Genomic DNA, 22,500 nt, shown 5'->3' on the forward strand with positions numbered 1-22,500 from the left:
CAAATGATCATTTATAGGGTAATTTTTATGGAGAGGAGGCCCTACATTTCAAACTACTGACAATAATATCCACATTTTTTGTATTTAAAGATATTTTTGATTTTTTATAATAAAAACATGAAAAATTTTGATTAATCATAAACTTCATTTTTAAGTGAAATGTTGTCCCGTGTCTTCATGTCACTACCTAATGTCACGATTGGCCCCTTCCAGTCCTGTCCATGTGCGTTTGTTTTGGTTTTCTAGTCCTTGTTTCATGAATCCACCCCTGATTGTCTCCACCTGTGTTTGCATCTGTCCCTTGTCACCCTTAGTGTATTTAAGCCCTGTGTTTTCCCTGGTCTGGTTACTGGTCTCTGTTTGAATCTCTGTCTGTGTTGTTGGTTATTCTGGTTACTGTGTGTTGTTTGAACCTGTTTATTGTTGGTCTGTCATGTCCCCCCCCCTTTAAATCCATGTTGGCTCTATGACCCTGGACCGTCTTGACCATGACCCTGGATTTGCCCTTAATTAATCTCGCTTATCTCCACATATGCGTCCGCCTCCTCGCTCCCCGTTACACCTAAACACAAAGACTTTTAGTCATTGGGTGCATTTATAGCAGGAAGTGAGGCTGCATCCCTGTCCCTCATGGCCACATGATGAGCAGTTAGATCTCATTGTTCTGAAGTAAATGTGTCCCAAAGTCTGAAAATCAGTTACTAAAAAACACACATTTTCTCCAAAGAGCTAAACTTGTTAGTGTTTTGATATTCTGATTGAATATTATGACTTTATGTGTGTACAACTGTTCAAAGCTGTGAGTTCAGGGACTGCTGTGTTTTTGTTTTTACGGAGACGTGGATGACGAGCTCCACTCCGGACTTAGCCGTTCAGCTCCATGGCCTGTTGTGCTTCCGTGTGGACAGAGACGCTGAGGTGTGCGGTGAGACTCGAGGTGGAGGCCTGTGTGTTTACATCAACACTGAATGGTGTAAAAACACGGTCTCCAGTCACTGCCATTTTATTAGCCTAGAGAGCCGAGTTCGCTGTATATAATAGCGGTGTATATAGCTCCCAGTGCTAATGCTAACGCCACACTGAACGAGCTGTACAGCGCTATCAGCGACCTCCAGAACACAAACCCAGATGGACTGTTTATTGTTGCCAGTGATTTCAACCATGCAATTCTGAAGTCGGTTCTCCCCACATTTCATCAGTATGAAACCCCCGGGGGGCTCACATACAGGATCTTTTTTACACAAACATCCCCGGCATGTACAGGGCTGAGCCCCGCCCCCATTACGGCTACTCTGACCACATCTCTGTGATGTTCATTCCAGCATACACACCACTCATCAGACGTGCCAAACCAGACCAGCAGCAAGTGAGAACCTGGCCACCAGGAGCTCTCTCTGCTCTTCAGGACTGTTTTGAGCACTGGGAGATGTTCAGAGTAGCAGCTACTTCCGGTGACTCCTCAACCTGGAGGAATACACAGAATCAGTGACTGGCTACATCAGCAAGTGCATTGATGATGTTAATGTCTCCAAACCCGTCACAACTCACCCCATCCAAAAACCATGGATGACTGCCGAGGTGCGCATGCTGCTGAGAACCCACGCCAAGGCTTTCAAGTGAAAGGGACAAAGCAAGCCTCAGGGTGGCAAGAGCCAAGCTCTCCCGGGCCATCAAAGAGGCTACGCATGCCTACTCAAAGAAAATCCATGATGATTTCAAAACACTGCTGACACACAGTGCATGTGGCAGGGCATCCAGACCATCACCAACTACAAGTCACCTTTACCTGCCCAAGTGAACAGGTACTGTGACTGGCCGCTGCTGATGTGCAGAGAACTCTACACAGAGTCAACCAAGCATACCAAGCAGAGTGGTCAGAGAATGAGCCGAACAGATGGCTGATGTTCTCACTTGTATATTCAACATATTCTCTCTGAGCACTGCAGTCATTCCAACATGCTTCAAGTCCATCATCATCATCATCCCTGTGCCGAAGAAGTCTCCAGTGTTCTGCCTCAAAGAGTACCATCCAGTTGCACTCACTCCTATCATCATGAAGTGCTTGGAGAGGCTTGTCAAGAGGGACATTAAAGACCAGCTTTCTCCTCCGCTGGACCCACTGCTGGATATCGCTCCAAGCGCTCAACAGACGATGCCATCTCCACCACACTCCATCTGGCTCTCACCCGCCTGAACAATAAAGACACCTACGTCAGGATGTGGTTCATAGACTTCAGTTCAGTGCTCAACACCATCATTCCTCAGCAGCTGACTGGAAATCTGAGAAAATCATCCCCTCCATTGTGGACATCTACACCGCACATTGTATACGGAAAGCCACCAGCACTGTGGACAACCCCATCCATCCCTCACACGGACCTTATTCCACGACCTCATGTCCAGAATGAGTGCTGTGTCGGTGCTGCACTGTCCTGTCTGTTTACTGTGTCTAGTGTCTGTATAATTTATCGTATTTATTGCTTCTAGCTGAATTTTTTGTTTGCACAGTGTGTCTGCACGTTCACACTTTGCACTCTTTTGTTCCTTGTTGCATCGTGTTGTTGCTGGAGTAACGTAAATTCACTCCACTGTGTACATAGATGGAATGACAATAAAAGCCTCTTGACTTGACTGTATTTAGGACAGTATTCACCACTGGTCTATTTTCAGCTCATTTATACTGACTTTTGTATTTAATCTGTTTTGTCACCAAATGGAAGAACCCTTTAAGAACTGTATTCTTTTTCATTGTGACCTGCATAGAGAACATGTCATTACTGATGTCTGGATGAAGTGAAGATAAAGATAATGATGCTCAAACAGAAGAACATGAACGCTTGCATCGTTTTCCAAACTGAACCTAAACGATCTTTAGTACTGAAACAGCAAGATCTGCAAAATAAACCCAGCAATAGCTTCATTTACAGACATTTTCATACACCACACTGAAACCAAGAAAGATCTGCTAATAAAAAACAAGATAAAATGATAATAAACTGATGAAACGATGTGGAAGGTAAAGAAACTAATAAAATGTATTTCTATTCTACACAGTTTCACACCTTCAGCCAAAATTCATGTTTTAAAAATCAAAATGTAAATATATATAAAAGAGTCTTGATATACACCGCTCAAAAAAAATAAAGGGAACACTTAAACAACACAATATAACTCCAAGTAAATCAAACTTGTCCAGAGGCTGGAGGCGCTACCAGGAGACAGGACAGTACACCAAGAGACGTGGAGGAGGCCGTAGGAGGGCAACAACCCAGCAGCAGGACTGCTACCTCCTCACAGCAAGGAGGGCCTGGGTTCGATTCCCCGGCCGGGTGGCCAGGGTCCTTTCTGTGTGGAGTTTGCATGTTCTCCCCGTGTCTGCGTGGGTGTCCTCCGGGTTCTCCGGTTTCCTCCCACAGTCCAAAGACATGCAGTCAGGCCAATTGGACATGCTAAAATTGCCCCTGTCTGTGTCTGTCTGTCTGCCCTGCGATGGACTGGCGACCTGTCCAGGGTGTATCCTGCCTTACGCCCGAAGACTGCTGTGATAGGCTCCAGCATCCCCCCGCAACCCTGACGGAGAAGCGGCTTAGAAAATGGATGGATGGATGGATAGCTTCAGCTAAAAGCTCCACACACAGCACAGCTTTACTCAGGTGGATTCAGATTGGAGTCTTGATCCTGTAAACTTGCCTCGGTGAAGGTTCAGTGAGCTGAACCTGTGCTGAAGCTGTGCTCTGCTGTACTGAAGCTGTGCTGTGCTGAAGCTGTGTCATGCTGAGCTACTACTGTAAAATGGACGTGGAATTTTAATTTGACACTGATGTTTCAAATATTACGTATTTCACTTATTTGCTTAAAATTTTAAACATTAATTCCAAATATTTCAAACTAGTGTACGTTACGTTAGTGAAGGCATGTTCTGTAGCCATAAGCAAGCTGCTTTCACCACCCTGTAATCTTCTCATTAGCATATTTAAGTATTTTAGATTGTTGTTTTGACTGATCTCGGCGGTTTCATCATGTTGTCATAGAGACGAGGATGTGTAACTCTTTCCCTCCGTGTGACTTTGTTAGATACTGATAAAGATGGTGTTTTATACTGGGCTGACTGCCACTGCCTCCAAGGAGCTCGAGAACTGTGGTCATGGAGGGGGTCTTGCATGGAGGATTAGAAGAGACGTGTGCTCCCTGTAAAAAGGACATTAATGTTGTTTGTTAGTTTAAGTGAAGTGTGTGTGTTGTTCGTGTTTAACTGTGTCAGGGTGTGAGTTTAGTTTAGACCCCTCCAACCAGTGATGCCATTCCTCAAATGCTGACTTTATTGCTAGTAACTCCCTGTCCTATAGGTTGCATAGGTTTTTTTTGCAGTGTCAGATTTATTCCATTCACTTCACTACCCATGGCTTTCTACACAGAATGAACATTAGTCAGTCAGGTGTTCAGGTACTTTGGCATCCCCAAGGATATTCTTTCTGATCGAGGTTCTCAATTCGTGTCACAAGTCTGGGCTGCTTTTTCCAAACATAGAGGGGTTTCCATTGATCTTCAGGATACCACCCACAAACGAATAGACAATGCAAATGACTAAATCAGGAATTCTTGAGATTGTTTTGTTATAATCATCATTTAGACAGGTCTAGATTTCTAATGTGACCATAGATCACTTGAAAACTCACTGATCAGCTCAGTTACAGCACTGACCCCTTTTAAATGAGTGTTGGGTTTTCAACTTCCCACTGCCCCATGGACCGGAATGGCATCAGACGTTCCTGCTGTGGATAACTGGAAGCAGTGAAGTGACTGGAGTTTTGAAGCCACACAGGACAAGTGGATTGATACCTTGGGGATACCACCTCATACCCCCTCTATATTGTCCAATGAACTCCAGTAGATGAGCAGGAGAATTTTAGTACCTTGTCGAGACTATGCACACTACTATAGCCACAAATCAATCCATGCTAAAAAAAAATAGCATAACTGAGAAAATATTGTAAATCCTTGATAGATTATTATATCTTAACCCAGAAAAATGTAGACGTTAAATGGAATTCACACTTCTCGCCCTTAAAGTACAAGTTGTTGGCCAACAGTTTGGTTAGGACCTGACAAACATTATTGATGTGTGTCGACAAATCTGGTGAATATATCAGGATGTTATGAATGTACACTGTCAAATTTACTCAACGTGTCTCTTATCACGTCATTAAAGAATGCCGGCAGTGGAAGGGGCATTTGAAAGGCCGAATGGCATGGCTAAGTATTGATAGTACTTCCCCTCATCGTTTGTCCTTATTCTTAAGATTAAGAGACCCTTATTAGTCCCACAATGGGGAAATTTCAACTCTGCATTTAACCCATCCGTGAAGTGAAACACCACATACACACTAGTGAGCACACACACTAGGGGGCAGTGAGCACACTTGCCCGGAGCAGTGGGCAGCCTAATCCGCAGCGCCCAGGGAGCAGTTGGGGGTTAGGCGTCTTGCTCAAGGACACCTCAGTCATGTGCTGTCGGCTCTGGGGATTGAACCGGCGACCTTCCGGTCATGAGGCTGGATCCCTAACGTCCAGCCCACGACTGCCCCCTTAACCAGGTTGTATGCGCTACGAAGGTCAACCTTAAAAATTACGAAATGCAGTAACCACAGCTGGCTTATTCCAACTGCTGCCAGTGGCCAAGGTGCAGAATTCCAGTGCATAATCATAAACTGAACGATTGCACTGGCAGAGCTTAAACAGCTGTTCTCCCAGAGAACGTCCTTTGTGAGGGTGATCAAAAATGAATTAAAATTTCTTATCAATCGCTTCATAAGTGTCCCATTAAACATTTGATGACAGGGCAGTGGCCAGTGTGAAGTGGACTAGTTAAATGTGAGATCAGAAAGGAGATCTGAAGGTGGGAACAGCAGTTGGAGCAAAACCCTAGGGCACGGAACTTTTGGGAGACAGAAAAAGAGACAGAGAAACAGATTGAGCAGGAGTCAGCGTTCTCAACCAGAAGATAGCTGAACTCCTAAGTTTGTGCCGGCCTTAGTCAGAGAGACAGGCCAGAATTGTAATGCTCCAAGATCAGATCTGCTTAGATCAGTCCGTCTACAGACCTTCAGTTTAGTCCACCCTCAGAGAAGGAAGGTAGATGTTTCTTGTCTGCCAGAGAGAGGTAGTTAGTTAAGTTAGTGTCACCAGCCACCACAGGAAAAGACCAAGCGGTTCGGGCGCCACGGAGAACCAGCAGCACATCATAAGCCATGCACTAATCTGTGAGCACATTACCCAGCAAAAGGCTGCCAGACGCCACCCTGAGACGGCCACGAGATGCCACCCTGAGACAGCCACGAGACGCCACCCTGAGACGGCCACGAGACGCCACCCTGAGACGGCCACGAGACGCCACCCTCAGACGGCCACGAGATGCCTTCACCAATCCCTGACGGGAAGGCGCGTGCCCACACGGCGACTCAGCATCTGCGACCAGCGAGGAGACAAAGCAATGCGTGAGCTCAGGCCTCAAAGACGGCCCATTGGAAGTCAGCTGATTCCCACGTAAGCTGGTTCCATCAATTGACAGTCAGGGCTCTGACGCCAATTTATTTAATAAGACAGCGTTTAATAGGTCCATCTAACTCAGGCATATGTAGTTACTCCCGCCCGTACTTAGGTTAGTTCTTTAAAGAGACTCTTTCAAGATTAAGTTAAAGTCTTCCCGAGAACAACCCTGCCTCATATCATTTAACTGAACCACTTCACGCGACCTATGTTGTCCTTGGTGCAAGCGTCTCTCTGTCTTGCCCTGCCATAAATCCAGGTTACCTCACACCCTCATCTAAAGGTTTGAGCAATAATAAAATGAATATTGCATAGATCGCAACAAATATGTCAGATCAACTTAAATTAATTACCAAGAAAATAATAAGATTTGCATTAATATAATCATAAAAAACATATAAGAAAAAATAAAAATCTACTAACAAAGTAAAGCATGACATAACAAAGCTCTAGGTTTGTGTGTGTTTTGGTGTAACCTGTGTGTAAGGGTTCTGCCTGCACCGCCTGCTGCCAGCAGAGGGCATCGGCAGCAAGGCACCCAGCCCATGCCACCTGCTGCCGGCAGAAGGCAACTGCAGTGAGGCGCCAAGCCCACGCCACCTGCTCCCGGCAGAAGGCAACTGCAGTGAGGCGCCAAGCCCACGCCACCTGCTCCCGGCAGAAGGCAACTGCAGTGAGGCGCCAAGCCCACGCCACCTGCTCACAGCAGAAGGCAACTGCAGTGAGGTGCCAAGCCCACGCCACCTGCTCACAGCAGAAGGCAACTACAGTGAGGCGCCAAGCCCACGCCACATGCTCCCGACAGAGGGCAATGGCAGCAAGGTGCTGTGGATCAACTAGACTAACTCGATGCACCTGGAAGCTTCCTTATATAAGGTGCTGGCAAATGCCAATGTTTGTCACGCCTTTGTAGAGGGATGACCGGTACAGGACTTAGTCAAAGAAAAGAAACTGCGCCGAAACCCGAAAGAGGGAAAAGGGAGCTGAGAGAAGAAATAAAAAGATAAGAAGAGGGCTGGAACAAACAGAAGAGAGTAATTGCCCCAAATTACTCAGACAAAAACAAAAACCCAAGCCATACCAAAGGTGTGAAACAAAGTCTGTCTTACCACCAGAAGTACAGCACATTCGTACTGTCGACTACGCCTTTGTTTGATCACGTCAGTTGTGGCATCTCCTTTGTGTCATTTGGTCCCGCACTTTTTCCCCACCTTCCTTGAGGTGCTTTAACTGTTGCCGTTTGCGCACTCTAGTGGTGCAGCAGTAGCACCACAGTCCATCGACCATGACAGCGATGGTTTAAACCTCAGTCCAGGCGCCTCATTAACAGTGACACCGATTGTGTATTCCGTTGCCTTTTTGTTTTCACTGGGTTTCAGTTCTGCACTTGCGTCCGCCTCCCCGCTGTCCCGTAACACTGCGTAAAGAACATGTTCATCATTAAGCTCTGAAAGAAGAGAAAGATAAAGATGCTCAAACAGAAGAACATGAGAGCAAAATGGTATCTAGTGCTGGAAGAGTGAGATCAGGTGAAAATCAGTAATGGCCATATTTAGATAGCAGCTTTCTTATATTACACTTACAGCAGATCTGCTAAAGAAGAAATAAGATAACATTGTAACAAAATAGTTAAATAAATGAAAACGTACAAGACATTTTATAAATGAGTAAAATATATTTCAATTAAACATGAAGACCAGCTTCACTCCTTCAAACACATTTATGTTTTAAAATATAAAACATCCATGTACATGAAAAACTGCAGATGGCTGAAAACTCACTTGTTCAGTTTAGCTTCTGGTAGTTAATCTTCCCCACTTAGATAAAGGCGGCAGATCCAGGGGTCCGTGGACACAGGGAATTATAGTAAATGGAGACACTGGTGGCGTTGTCCCACCTCTCGCACGTAGTCACTCTTTTTGTGGATGGTGGAGCAGAGGAATGCCAAACTGCTTCAGTGTGCTCTCGTGTCTGTGTGTCTTTTGGTTCTCTCCTTTTAGTTAAGCTGTGATAGTCAGATCTGCCGGAGTCATTAGCTGCACTCTGGAAATGTTCGCATTCTTTCTTTTACACATAAACAAACAGAACAACACTAATTCCATTTTCCTGCTGTTTTCCGAGTATACAACTTCCCACCTGTCTGGCCCGACGCTGGTGGGTGATTGACTGTCGAGTTCTCCTGCTACCCGCTTCAGACCAGCTGCCCACGCCTCAGCTACCGCCACCTGCCTTGGACTAGCTGTCTACCCTACATTGATTCATGGACTCCTAACTATTACTACTACTAATACCTCTATTAATATTAATAGTATAATAACTTTGTAGGTAGTTTGACCAGAGGAGGATGGGTCCCATCTTGTGAGCCTTGGTTCCTCCCATGGTTTCTTCCTCAGCTCTGAGGGAGTTTCTCCTTGCCACTGATGCTTCTGGCTTGCTCACCTGGGGGTTTTAAATTCATGTCAAAACTTTGTCTTAATTGGAACTCTGTGAAGCTGCTTCGTGACAACATCAATTGTAAAAAGCACCACAAATAATTTTGATTTGACTTGCAGATGTTTTGGACCATAAGTAACATTTTAGTAATATAGTAGAGAACTAAGCTGCTAAAGCCTGAGGACGAATCTTTTCTGGTTGGTGAGTCATTTATCGTATATAACTGGTGTCATTTTGTTGTATTGACTGTGATGTTAATGCAAAATATGCATGGATCCAAAAGCTGATCTTACTGCTATCAAATGTTTCATCAGTATGTTTATATTTATTTATTTATGTTTGTTTATAGTTTATATTGTCCTCTCAGTGTCCACTAATTTCATTTAGTCACTGTCGGTCTCCCACCAGCGACCCCACTACTTTATTGGAAACCCATGTTTATTATTAAAACCTGTATGTACGTTTTTTTTGCATTGACTCTGATTTTGAAGGACACTCCTGTGTGTGTGGTAATAAAACCTCACAGAGCCTAGCAGTAAACCTGGTAAGCCCTAGCAGCTAACAGCTCAAGGGTAGAGCAGGCCATAGCCTGAGTAGGAGGCAGTAGGAGACCTTTCTGAAGTAGCAAAAGCACCTAGGAGCCATACATCACACAAATTTTGACGGTCGCCCAGCATCACAGCTGGGCGCTGGCCTTCAGTGGGATACCACAGTGCCTGACTCTGGAAGGAAAAGTGCTCCAGGTGATCCTGGACCTGTTGGCAGAGTAGCATGGCGATTTAGCAGTTTTGGCCATCAAATTGACTTTGTTAGACGTTCACAGTGAAGGTGGTACATAATAAACTCCTTTTACAGCTCAACTACTATCTTTTTAAATCCAGCCATTAAGATGAGTTCAGTTTATTTTTAGGACTTTGTTCAGTGATGCATTTTAGTTTTCCTCAGTTATAAAAACACAATGGTCATCTTTTCCCAACAGCCAGGAACCTCAGCCTAGATTGAGGTGTGCAAACCCAATAATGAGAGCAGACATACATTAACAGTAAACAGGTGAAATGTAGACGTCATGTTGACATACCAACAGAACACAAACATTTATTTAACTAGAAAATAAAATTTGTTTAGTTAGTTATTCATAACTAACCGCATGCTTATGCTTAAACAAACAAATAGAAATTCACATGTGAAGCTTCACACTTCAGCCAAATCATAACATTGTACATCACGAGCTGTTCTGAAAACAAAGTGTAACATCTATAAATCAGTATCGCATGTGTAGAAGCACAAAACTGCATAAGATTATGAGTTCAGACTACACCGGATGTGATCCACACATGAATAAGAAGCTAAAAAGCTAGGAGGTCTGCGTATTGATACAGTATTATAGACTATATTGTATATAATAATATTATAACTCAAAGAACATTTTACATTTCAGCGAATATACAAGTACATAGAATCAAGTATAAATAGAAATATGGACTGAGTACTTGTACTTTTACTTGAGTAGCATATTTATTTATTTATTTATTTAATTTATTTAACCAAGAGCATATTTAATTGTATTAAACATTTGATCCAATACAGAAATACCATACCAAGGATCAGAACCAACTTTTCCCATAAGGGGAGAACAGCTTGTTGGGAGGGAGAAAATATGAACGATAAAAGACAATAATATACCACAAACAGAGAAACAGTGAAAAGATCTGTTACTGTACGTCTTTCAAACTGATTAGTACTGACCGCATTTCTGTCAGATGCTGTTTTGTGTGATCAGCCTCCCGACCTGATATAGATATACAGCTCTGAATCTGACAGAGATTAATATAGAAAGTACAACTGGAACTGGCTGTTTTCCCATGATTCATCACCAGCGTGGTGCTGTGGCAAAGCTACCACACTCTTGTTAGATGATAAGATCACTGTGTATACCTGACATCGGTTACTTCTGTGAGCTTTTTGATGGAATCAGAGTCCTTTATATAATCTTACACACCGTCCAAACCACTTTTCTATCAGTGACCGAAGTGAGAAGAAGATCAAACTCCAGTAAATCGGCTCAGCACTGTAAAATACTGGAGATCCTAAAGAAGAAAGTGTTCTCTATGGGATTGTTGTGCTGTAGAGACGAGTCAAGTATTACTGCTGTTACTATAAAAACCTGTGGGAAAGTGTTGACTTATGTCCCAACTTGATCTTGCTTGAGGTCGATTACTTTGAGTTTTATATCTAATAAGTGGTTCAGTCTTGTCGCTTAAAGTATTTACAGTATTTCTAATCTGAAATCTTGAAAATGGTACCTTTTGAAAAGGTGAAAGTCAGTCCAGTAGCATCCTGTGACTATCAGAAGGACTAATCCACAGAATGGTCGTACTGAAAAGGAGGTCTTCATGCAACAGAGGGCTTATCTTCTCTTTCCAGCAGGATTCAAATACAAGCAGATGAAGTTCTGTCCATGGGTCAAAACGGTGGTCCTGTGAACGCTGGTTATTTCACACTGCAGTAGATCACTGAGGGGTCCTCAAGTGTGGATCTAGCAGCCCTGCGTTAACAGAACAAACAGGGTGACCTACCAGAAACCATTACTTGAACATAATTCAGTTCAGGGTGAAGCTCTGTTAGAAAGGGCTCAATCAGTTTAGGAAGGTTGGGTTCTCTCACCTGTTGGCAGCACCAGTGCGACTAAACCTCACACTCGCATACTGAGCGTCCACTTCAGTCTTCTGTACTACTTTATCACTGCGGTGCTGGACGCTGGCGTACTGAACCTCCTCATCAGCCCCAAAGGCAGAAGCTGTCCCTGCAGAGCTCTCGGCATTCCTGGGGTTTCTGGGTTTACGGGGTCCAACACTGGCATAATGAACATCGTCCTGATTGGACGGATCTGGATCAGGTGCTGCGTCACTGGTTGCAGGTCTTACGGCCACATTACTGTAGAGATTTTCCTGCAGTCAGAAATAACGACGTGATGGGTCAATAATTATCTCATACACTGAGACTCAATAAACGAATTGCATTCATGCCTGTTTAGGTGATAATAACACTTGTACTTGTTGTCTTTTAGAGTGATTTGATGTGCATCTGTGTGCCACTCTGAACTAGAGATGAGCATTTCTGGATTTTATTCATCCTTTTTTTTTCCTTTGGCAATATTAGCATATGTACACCATAAAGAGGAAACAATCAAAGTGAATATAGACATAAAACTGTCTCTCATATTTATTCTTCTTAAAACTAAAACAACAAGGTCACTATTTTAAAGTTTTACTGTTTTGATGTTGTAACTGACTTGCCTGTGTCTGGTCTGCATCATCAGCTGAATTGTCTCTTCTCTTTCTCCTGAAAAGTAACAGTATAAAGATGAATAATATTAATATGAACAATAATATTGTGCAACAATTACAACAGATTATTTTTTTCACTGACACATTAAGAAAAACTAGTTCCAGTGCTTCAATAAACTTTAAATATGTGTTTACTTACCTTACACAAAATACAGCAATGATAACAGATAAACATCCACATCCAGCTGTGACTCCAATAACTGCATATAGAGCTGAATTCCAGACCCCTGTGTGCAGATGAGTGTTAAAGTTTAAAGTGATGCTAATTATTATGAATGTTATTAAATGTTATTCAGGCTGTGTTTTCCATCAATAACACCTTTTACAGTCACTGCAGCTGATTTCTGAGATCCGTGTTCATTCTGAGCCTCACAGTAGTAGGATCCTCTCTGTGGAGCCATGTAACTGTGTCCAGATCCTACAGGTGAGCTTCCACCTTCTTTAAACCAGGTGTAGTTCTGCACAGGTGGGTTTGCATCACTGCTGCAGGTCAGATTCACTGAACTGCCCTCTGCTGTTTCACTAGAGGGACTGATGGACACTGAGACGCTCTTTGGAGGATCTAGAAGTCACAGAAGAACTGCATGATGTAGTCATCACATGATAGTAAATGTTTATAAAAGATAATTTCTACAAAATAATGAACAACTGGAACAAATAAACACAAACTCACACAAAACATTCAGAGTTAGAGCTTCAGAGAGTTTCTCTCCATGTTCATTACTGGACCTGCACTTGTATTCTCCACTGTCCACAGAGCTGATCTCCTTCATTGTGTAAGTTTCTCCTTTTCCTACTGATGATGTTCCTTTAATCCAGTTATATTCCACAGGTGGGTTTCCATCACTGCTGCAGGTCAGAGTCACTGACCTGCCCTCCACTATTTCACCAGAGGGGCTGATGGACACTGAGACGCTCTTTGGACCATCTAGAGGTAGAAAGACTCATCACACTTTATGGAGGTGCTTTTCTGTTTAATTAATCAAACTATAAATGTAGTGTAGAAATATGTTTTATATGTTTTATTACAGACGCACATCATTCAGTTCAGCGTATGAAGATGACTGTTCTTCCAGCTTTTAGATCAGTTTTACCAAAGACTCTGAATGAAACTTTCCCAAATGTTTCTTGGTTCTTTAAGGATCAATAAAAACCTAATGACTTCATGAGTTCAATCAGACTTACACAGTTAAGGTAGGTGATGGTCTTTACTAAACCCTCTTTAATTAAACTAAAACCCCTGACAAAATGCACTGGTGACCCGAGTCACTGACTCAGACTTGACTCATGACTGTCTGATGTGCACGTCTGGATCTTTTCCTCAGTTTAAAACTGAAATATAAACTATTTTTACTGCATTATATATACAGACTAACACATAACATAGGAAGCGTCAGGAGGAGAGTAGAGAGGTTTTCATGCTCTTACAGCAAAACTTTAGCTAATCCCAAAGTCCTTCATGAGCTCAGGAGTGTTAGAGCAGGAAAACATGAAAACATTCAGTGAACAGAATCTGCAGGACTGAGATTATTAACTATAGTGTCACAGTTAAAGTGTGTGAGTTCTGTCTGTACAGATATTACAGTGCCATCCTAATGGATATTTACTGCAGGTACTCAGTGATATATTACTGTCTAAAGAGATCAGCTGCTGGGCTGAGCTTCATCACAGACAGTTCAGCACGAAGCCTCAGCTTAGTTTGTGTTCTGAGACTGAATGAATGAATCTGGACTTACATCTCACATTAAGAGTGACCTCAGGAGAGCGAAGACCCAGTACAGCACAGCGATACCTGTCTGCATCCTCCCTGCTGACCGGCTGCAGGTGGAGCTGGTCAGTATTGGAGGATAAAGGATGTCCATTTCTGTACCAGGTGAATTTTGGTCTGTAAGACAGACTGAAGCTGGTTTTACATGTGAGAGTGACTTCATCTCCCTCTATCACTCTCTCAGGAACCTCCACCTGGAGATCTGAGAACCAGAGAAAACAAACTCACACTGTGGAGACTCACACTTGCTGAGTCAGCTGGGTAAATCTAAATCATGAAGCTGGCAGCAGCTCAGATTTGACCACTGGACATAACATATAAATCTACAGTGATCTGAGGGAGATTAACCGTTATTACACATTAGCACATTAGCAGTGTGAATTTCCCCTGTTGTGGGACTAATAAAGGATTATCTGATCAGTGAGATCAGACTCTGACTCTGAACTGCTGTATAAATTGTGGTTCTCCAGTTATAAGCAGTGATTTCTCATGTGTGCAGTGAAGACCTAATGCAATCTATTTCAGTTCAGCGTATGAAGATCACTGTTCTTCCAGCTTTTAGATCAGTTTTACCAAAGACTCTGAATGAAACTTTCCCAAATGTTTCTTGGTTCTTTAAGGATCAATAAAAAACTAATGACTTCATGAGTTCAATCAGACTTACACAGTTAAGGTAGGTGATGGTCTTTACTAAAGCCTCCTTAATTAAAGTAAAACACTGGACAAAGTGCTCTGGTGACTCGAGTCACTGACTCAGATCTGACTCATGACTGTCTGATGTGCACGTCTGGATCTTTTCCTCAGTGTAAAACTGAAATATAAACTATTATTACTGCATTATATATACAGACTAACACAGAACATAGGAAGCGTCAGGAGGAGAGTAGAGAGGTTTTCATGCTCTTATAGCAAAACTTTAGCTAATCCCAAAGTCCTTCATGAGCTCAGGAGTGTTAGAGCAGGAAAACATGAAAACATTCAGTGAACAGAATCTGCAGGACTGAGATTATTAACTATAGTGTCACAGTTAAAGTGTGTGAGTTCTGTCTGTACAGATATTACAGTGCCATCCTAATGGATATTTACTGCAGGTACTCAGTGATATATTACTGTCTAAAGAGATCAGCTGCTGGGCTGAGCTTCATCACAGACAGTTCAGCACGAAGCCTCAGCTTAGTTTGTGTTCTGAGACTGAATGAATGAATCTGGACTTACATCTCACATTAAGAGTGACCTCAGGAGAGCTAAGACCCAGTACAGCACAGCGATACCTGCCTGCATCCTCCCTGCTGACCGGCTGCAGGTGGAGCTGGTCAGTCCTGGAGGATAAAGGATGTCCATTTCTGTACCAGGTGAATGTTGGTCTGACTGTCAGACTGCAGGTGGTTTTACATGTGAGAGTGACTTCATCTCCCTCTATCACTCTCTCAGGAACCTCCACCTGGAGATCTGAGAACCAGAGAAAACAAACTCACACTGTGGAGACTCACACTCGCTGAGTCAGCTGGGTAAATCTAAATCATGAAGCTGGCAGCAGCTCAGATTTGACCACTGGACATAACATATAAATCTACAGTGATCTGAGGGAGATTAACCGTTATTACACATTAGCACATTAGCAGTGTGAATTTCCCCTGTTGTGGGTCTAATAAAGGATTATCTGATCAGTGAGATCAGACTCTGAACGGCTGGAGAGGGAGGGTGTGTTCAGTGTGTTTATAATCTCTCGTATTAAAGTGTGTTTGTTTAAGGTATTTTATCAGTAGTTCCTTCACTCTAGTTTACATGAGCTTGTCTCCTGTGTTGGGGGAGAACTTTAGTCGTGGTGTTTGACCTGAAGGCTTTTAACTATATTTAACTAGGGACTGCAGCTCTTGTGCTGCCTGCATGCTTTGGTTGGGTGTTTTACCAGCACTAACTTTGTTTAGAGGAGACTTTGTCTCTGCCAGCATGAACCCCCGACCTAAGCTTACAAGAGCTCAAGGTCAGAGGGATGTGCAGCCCATAGAAGTCTACTCTGTCTAGCTCCTGGGTCAGAGGGTGTGGGTGAGGTTTTGTCCTTTGGTCTATTTTATTAGTTGTCTGGACTTCTAATCGTTTGATTGAAATGCAAACAAGAAATTTGAAGTAATTGGACTTTCAGTGTTAGTTAAATATCCCTGCTGACCACCAGTGAATGAAGTCCAGTGTCTTATTTCTGCTGATGGATCTTACCTGTGACTGAAAGATCAACTCCACCTGCACCTTGATACTGTCCTCCAGTTTGGTTTGTTAGAAATCTGAAGTAATATATACTTTTATCAGTTTCTCTCACATTCCTCAGTCTGAGAGTGCAGTTGTGTTGTTTATCCCCGATATACTCAGCTCTGCCACTGTACTCTAACAGATCAGGAGGCTCTGAACCTTGACCCCACTGTTTGGTCCAGAAAGCTTTTTGGACAACGGGACCACTTGGATATGTGTAAGTGCAGCGCATGGTCACTGTAGACCCCTTTAGAGCACAGATAGACTTATCTTTGTAATCCACACCCCACCCATTCTGAGCAACAACTCCTGCAACACAAAACACAGAAATGTGTAAATTCTCACTGTTTGGGTCTCAGTCAGTAAAAATGCTGCATAAAGTCTCCACTTCAACTCATTTCTAAGACGGTTCATTTCAGCTGAGTTTGAATAATCAGCTGCACAAAAAGCACAATGTGACAAATCCACAGTGGATCTTGTAGCAGGGTGGAGTGTGTGTGAGTGTGTGGAGGGGAGGGGCAGCACGAGTGACCACAGTATCATATATAATAATAAACTCATAACTGTACAGAGTTCAGTGAGAAGTAGCAGCTCAGACTCACCAGAGATGAAGAGCAGAACCAGCAGAGAAACAGTCAGAGACATTCTGAGTGAGATCAGCAGGTCAGCCTGTGTGATCATATACAGTAAGAATGTAATACATGTAGAAAATCTTCATTTAGAGTCTAAAATGCTGTTTCAGACGTCAACATCTGTAAAAACACTCATGATTACAGAATAAGAGCTCTGAGTTCAGACGTGCAGTTACTTCTTTGTCTTTTACATTGTCTCTTTGTGTTGTTCTGTAGTTGGTGTCAGTCCATATTAGGACCTCCCAGTTAAAGCTGCTTTTTTCTGGAGAAAAAGAAAACGGCGTTTATTAAAATCACTGCTGCTGCATCCTGTGGTGAACAAAATCCTCCAAAGATGAAATGTTTTGTCCTGTGTTCATGTTTCTCCTCACTGGGACTGAATCCTCTGAACTGTGAAGGTATTTAGAAGTCAAATTGTGACTAAAGCTAAACTCTAAAAACACTGTCTTGTTTTTTGTTCTTGTCCAGTTACTGAGTTCAGCCTGAGGGGTCATTGTACTGGGTTATTTCCACAGTGCGGGATAGTTCTCTTTATATGGAGCTCAGCTGCTGGGTTAGTGACTGTCACAGTTGGCTGTTTACACAGGAGGGCACTATGGGCAGTGTGTGTATAACAACATCCACCAGCGGCTCAGCTGGTACTACACGTTGACCAGGGTTGGGACAGCTACTGAAAAATTACTAGTACTTTCCCAAAATGTGCAGCTGCTACAATTTAGCTGCTTTTCCAGAAAGAGTGGTGTCTACTTCTTAGCTACTTTGAAAGTTTTCGACTGTCAGAACGTTTGTGAATCTCCACCTGACACACCATACAAGCTCAACTGACCGTGAACAAGACACTGCATTCAATCCTGTGCCAGAAAGAAACGACTGAAAAGCTGCAAATCTACAAACAGATCACCAAAAAGTCCAACCAATCAAACTTACACACCCAAAGGCGTGATATCCAACAACAATTAGGACTGAAGGCAAAGTCAATCATTCCAGATCTTTCCTAACAAAACCAACAAAAACAACCGACAAACCAGGGAATTTTGTGCAAAGCTCTGTCAACTGTAGAAATAAAAGCTTTCAGCAAGATACGCTGATCATAACGTTCTGACCACCTCCGTCTTTCAGCTCCACTTACTGTATAGCTGCACTTTGTAGCTCTACAGTTACAGACTGTAGTCCATCTGTTTCTCTGGTACTTTGTTTGACCCCTTACACCGTGTTTATTGTCAGCACTGCAGTAACATTGATGTGGTCGTGGTGTGTTAGTGTGTGTTGCGCTGGTCTGAGTGGATCAGACACAGCAGTGCTGCTGGTGTTTTTAAACACCTCAGTGTCTCTGCTGCATTGAGAATAGTCCACCAACCGAAACACCAACAGCGTCCTGTGACCACTGATGAAGGACTAGAGGATGACCAACACAAACTGTGCAGCAGCAGATGAGCTGTCGTCTCTGACTTTACATCTACAAGGTGGACTGACAAGGTAGGAGTGTCTAATAGAGTGGACAGTGAGTGGACACAGTGTTTAAAATCTCCAGCAGCACTGCTGTGTCTGATCCACTCAGACCAGCACAACACACACTAACACACCACCACCATGTCAGTGTTACTGCTCTGCTGAGAATGACCCACCACCCAAATAGTACCTGCTCTGTGAGGGTCCATGGGGGTCCTGACCACTGAAGAACAGGGTAACAGAGTATCAGAGAAACAGATGGACTACAGTCTGTAACTGTAGAACTACAAAGTGCAGCTATACAGTAAGTGGAGCTGATAAGATGGACAGTGAGTGTAGAAACAAGGAGGTGGTCCTAATATTGTGTCTGATCGGTGTATGAACTGACATTCAGAGTCTTTATTAAACTTCAGCAACACTTTAACTTCAGGATCCTCATCAGTGACTCTGGCTCTGTTTGGGGTGAGAATCAGGCCTGAATAATCGCTCCACTGCTGCAGAGCATAATACAACATAATAATCCTCCTTTACTGTAAAATCATTATAACACGCAGTTCTAACACAGTTTAACAATAAAAGATCTTAAAGGCTGGAGTTAATGTAGAACTGCTAATTCACCCTTTAACCCTGAAGATCAGTGCAGACTGCTGGTCACCATAGCAACGCAGATAACGAAACGGCAAAGGGAGAGAAGACGAACATCGGTAATTTGGAGGTGAATGGATTTATTTACATTTATAATCAGTCTGATACATTTAATCTGCAGCAACTCACGAAACTTAAGTCAGCTTATCGTTCTCCTGCTTGGTTTGGTTGTTTTGACCGGGACGTCAGCAGAGTCTCACCATCTGGCTGCATCTGACAACCACGATGGTGAGACTCTTTCTTGCTACTCTGAGCATGAGTGGGGAATGAAAAGCAAAGGCTGCATTATACACAAACAGGAAGACCCAGAGCAGAGCATGAAATAGTCTCCTGGACTGGGGACCGAGTGTGAAGAAAGAGGAAAAGGTGGCAGACAATAAGAGAAAAAGCTTGGACCATCAAGAATAATCCGCTCACGCTTATGGCTGAGGAACTTCTCAAACTTGCAAAGAGTGTAAGTCCAGTCACAGGGAAGGATCTGTCCATGCTTGAGATGGATGAAGAGGAAAGCTGCCTTAAGCACATACAAGATTTAATGTACAGTAAGACTTTGTTGAGTCTGAGGATGCAGGAATGGCCCAGCTGTTAGAGTTAAATGATGTCATTGGTACCATCTTCTACTCCAAAGCTGGTGTGGATGGTAGGGTTGATCTGCATAATGCACTTGGAGGCCAGGTTAATGTAAATGTTGATAGTACTGTGATTAGTGCTCCTCACACAAGCCACACAGCCACATCCAGCAAATCCTTCATCAGCTACTAATCTACTTCATCCAACCACAGCTACTCCTGTCAAAGCTACACCTGGTACTGAGACAGAGCTGCAGAAAATGCTTTCTAGTTATGCCGTACTTAGTAAGAAGGTACATGATCAGCCCCACCTCACCACCCACACTTCCATCACCATCACAGCCTGTATCACAACCCAGTGATGTTCAGCTAAACAATATTCACCCATAACACGTGATAGCATGGTCCCCCTTTTGGGTGTTCTCAGAGGTATCAGGTCTGGAAATCTGAAGACATGTTAACGCACAAGGATGACTAAACTGTTGAGGAGCTTAAAGACTCTCCAGTCCCACCTAGGTGGACAGAGTAATATCAAACTATTCCAAGAGCTCATATGCACTAAGGAGCATGACAGTGAAATGCCACAGCAGTCCGTGTATTGTGTGATAGAACTCAAGCAAAAAATCTCACTCTCTTCTGAATAAACTGACACAGATGTAAAATACAGTGTGACCACATGATGTTTTCCCTAAAGTGGTTTACCAGGGCCTTGAGCATGAGCACGTTAACCAGGAGCCAAATCCCCTGCACTTGGACTACAAAGTGACTGATGAAGCCATCCTAAAACAAATGATGAAGATCACAAATGGTGAAAATGAGGAACAGTGGTGTTTGAGACTAGTTGTATGCCAGTGATGCGTAAACATGCATAGCACACGGTATGAAGGTGCAGCTCAGATTGAAAAAGGAAGCTCACATTGATTATCCAACATTGATTTGCTCCAGCTGAGAAGAGAGAGAAGCTGATGAACATAGAAGAGCTGCTGCAGATTCGATTGCCAAGCCAACAAACAGAACCATCATACCAGCACGGTCACAGTAAGGACCATGGAAATCATATAGCTGCTCTCCTTTCTGGTACAATAGCAAGACCCACTGAGAAGGCGAAGCCAGTTGGGAGCTTCATCCGAGATGGAAAACCTTCCATGCATTATGGTTCTTTTAGGACTGGTACAGAAACTGTCATGCCAGCAGGACAAGTACCCTTCCACTATGGGCCAATCAGAAACTCCACTATGGGTCCATCAGAAACTCCACTATGGGCCCATCAGAAACTCCACTATGGGCCCATCAGAAACTCCTGTATGGGCCCATCAGAAATTCCTGTATGGGCCCATCAGAAACTCCAGTATGGAGCCATCAGATACTCTTGAAGATGCACAACTTGCAAAGCGAGAGTTGGAGATGATCTAATGGAAATGCAGATCTTCAAGAAACCTTTTGTTACTAGACCTGTCTTTTAGTTTATCATAGGACCAGACAGCAGAAATAACTGGATATGCCATTAATTATGTCAACAACTACATACTGATGAAAGGACTTCAGAGACATACAGAAGTGATCCGTATGAGACAGTAATGCACAAGTTAAATACTGAATTGGAATCAAACCCATTAATAGCTCATGTCAACCATATAGATTTGGGATCTTATCAGTAATTATTGTTCATCCACACTGCAAAGTATAACATCCAGCTTTCTTTTATTCAGTGAAGTTACTTTTCTAAGCCCAAAATCAAACAGAATGGGTTTTAATCAACTTCCACCTCCAAAACATTTACAATTTCCTGAACTGACCTTGTTTAATGTTAAATATTCATCCTGAGCACAATTTAAAACTGAACTGCTTTTGTGTGATTTCTGAAAAGCCATGCAATAAAACCTCCATTCAGCTACCAGAGTGTCTCCGCGTTTCTCTTACATTAGAAATGACCACGAGGGACAAACAGCTCATAACAAAACATTATAAATGTATCAGTTCATTTTTCTCCCCATTAAACTTTCATGCATAAAATACTTTCCACTTGTTTCACAAACAATAAGAATCTTTCCAACCTGCATTAGGCGACGTCCTTTCCCTGAAGCTGAAGAACGACTGCAGAGAGCAGGAGGGGCTCTGACGATTTAAGCTGTTAAACTGTAAGTGGTTAAAAAGTGTTGCTGACTTTCTCAAATACGCTGCCTGTTCTCTTCCTCGTTTCACTGGATCTGTCATTGCTTCTGCTAAACTTACTGCAGTCAAACTGCCGTGTGTGGTTTCCTTCTTTAGTTCCATGTAAACTCCACTTTATATAGTCGTGATGTCTTGTTTCTTCATCTGATGAATTAAAATGAAAAATCACAGATTCTTGATGAAGCAGTCAAAAGTTCTGAGAAATGTTCTTCAGTGCAGAGGAATATCAGCAGTGACGTTAGGAACATCTTCAGCTTTTGACCCTCACTGTTCTTGTGGTCTGTAGTCAGCATGGTGGCCATTTCTCACACACGTCTCATTAGCATGATCAGATGACACTGCTCAGAGTCTCTGATGCTAAAACCACAATCCTGCACCGACAAACAAAACATAGGGTTGTCATGGTTCTGCAGAAATAACTGCTGTGTGCTGATCAGACTGACAGAAAGAGGAACATACAGAACACTGAGCTCGAGGTCACCACTGGCCACATGCTGCACCATGATGGCTTCAACTCTACACACAAAACCCCCAACACAGAATAACACAAACACTATGTACACACAACCTGAACCAGTGAACAACACGAGTCGTGCCTTTTCAGGAGGGGACACACAAACCATGAGGCTCTGTATGTGGTTATCTGCATAGCCACGCCTCCAACACCTCAGCTGTCAGCGCCAGCCAGTATCAGA

The 22,500-nt window shown here is 43.1% G+C and overlaps 1 protein-coding gene across 1 annotated transcript in view; it reads right to left on the reverse strand.

Moving 5' to 3' along the window:
* LOC108414818 (B-cell receptor CD22-like) overlaps window positions 1-21,737 on the reverse strand; it is a 37,338-nt gene extending 15,601 nt beyond the window's left edge. Inside the window, exons 1-10 of the mRNA XM_037543292.1 lie at window positions 21,688-21,737; window positions 16,941-17,007; window positions 16,309-16,647; window positions 15,310-15,543; window positions 14,063-14,296; window positions 13,000-13,254; window positions 12,646-12,888; window positions 12,466-12,553; window positions 12,276-12,321; window positions 11,644-11,927 (exon numbers count right to left, since the gene is read on the reverse strand). Coding sequence (XP_037399189.1) covers window positions 11,644-11,927; window positions 12,276-12,321; window positions 12,466-12,553; window positions 12,646-12,888; window positions 13,000-13,254; window positions 14,063-14,296; window positions 15,310-15,543; window positions 16,309-16,647; window positions 16,941-17,007; window positions 21,688-21,693 — 1,796 coding nt within the window. The 5' untranslated portion in view covers window positions 21,694-21,737. The remainder of the gene's footprint in view (window positions 1-11,643; window positions 11,928-12,275; window positions 12,322-12,465; window positions 12,554-12,645; window positions 12,889-12,999; window positions 13,255-14,062; window positions 14,297-15,309; window positions 15,544-16,308; window positions 16,648-16,940; window positions 17,008-21,687) is intronic.
* Between the last annotated feature and the right edge of the window lie 763 nt (window positions 21,738-22,500).

The sequence above is a fragment of the Pygocentrus nattereri genome, chromosome 12, assembly GCF_015220715.1.
Source record: "Pygocentrus nattereri isolate fPygNat1 chromosome 12, fPygNat1.pri, whole genome shotgun sequence".
Lineage (NCBI taxonomy): Eukaryota > Metazoa > Chordata > Actinopteri > Characiformes > Serrasalmidae > Pygocentrus > Pygocentrus nattereri.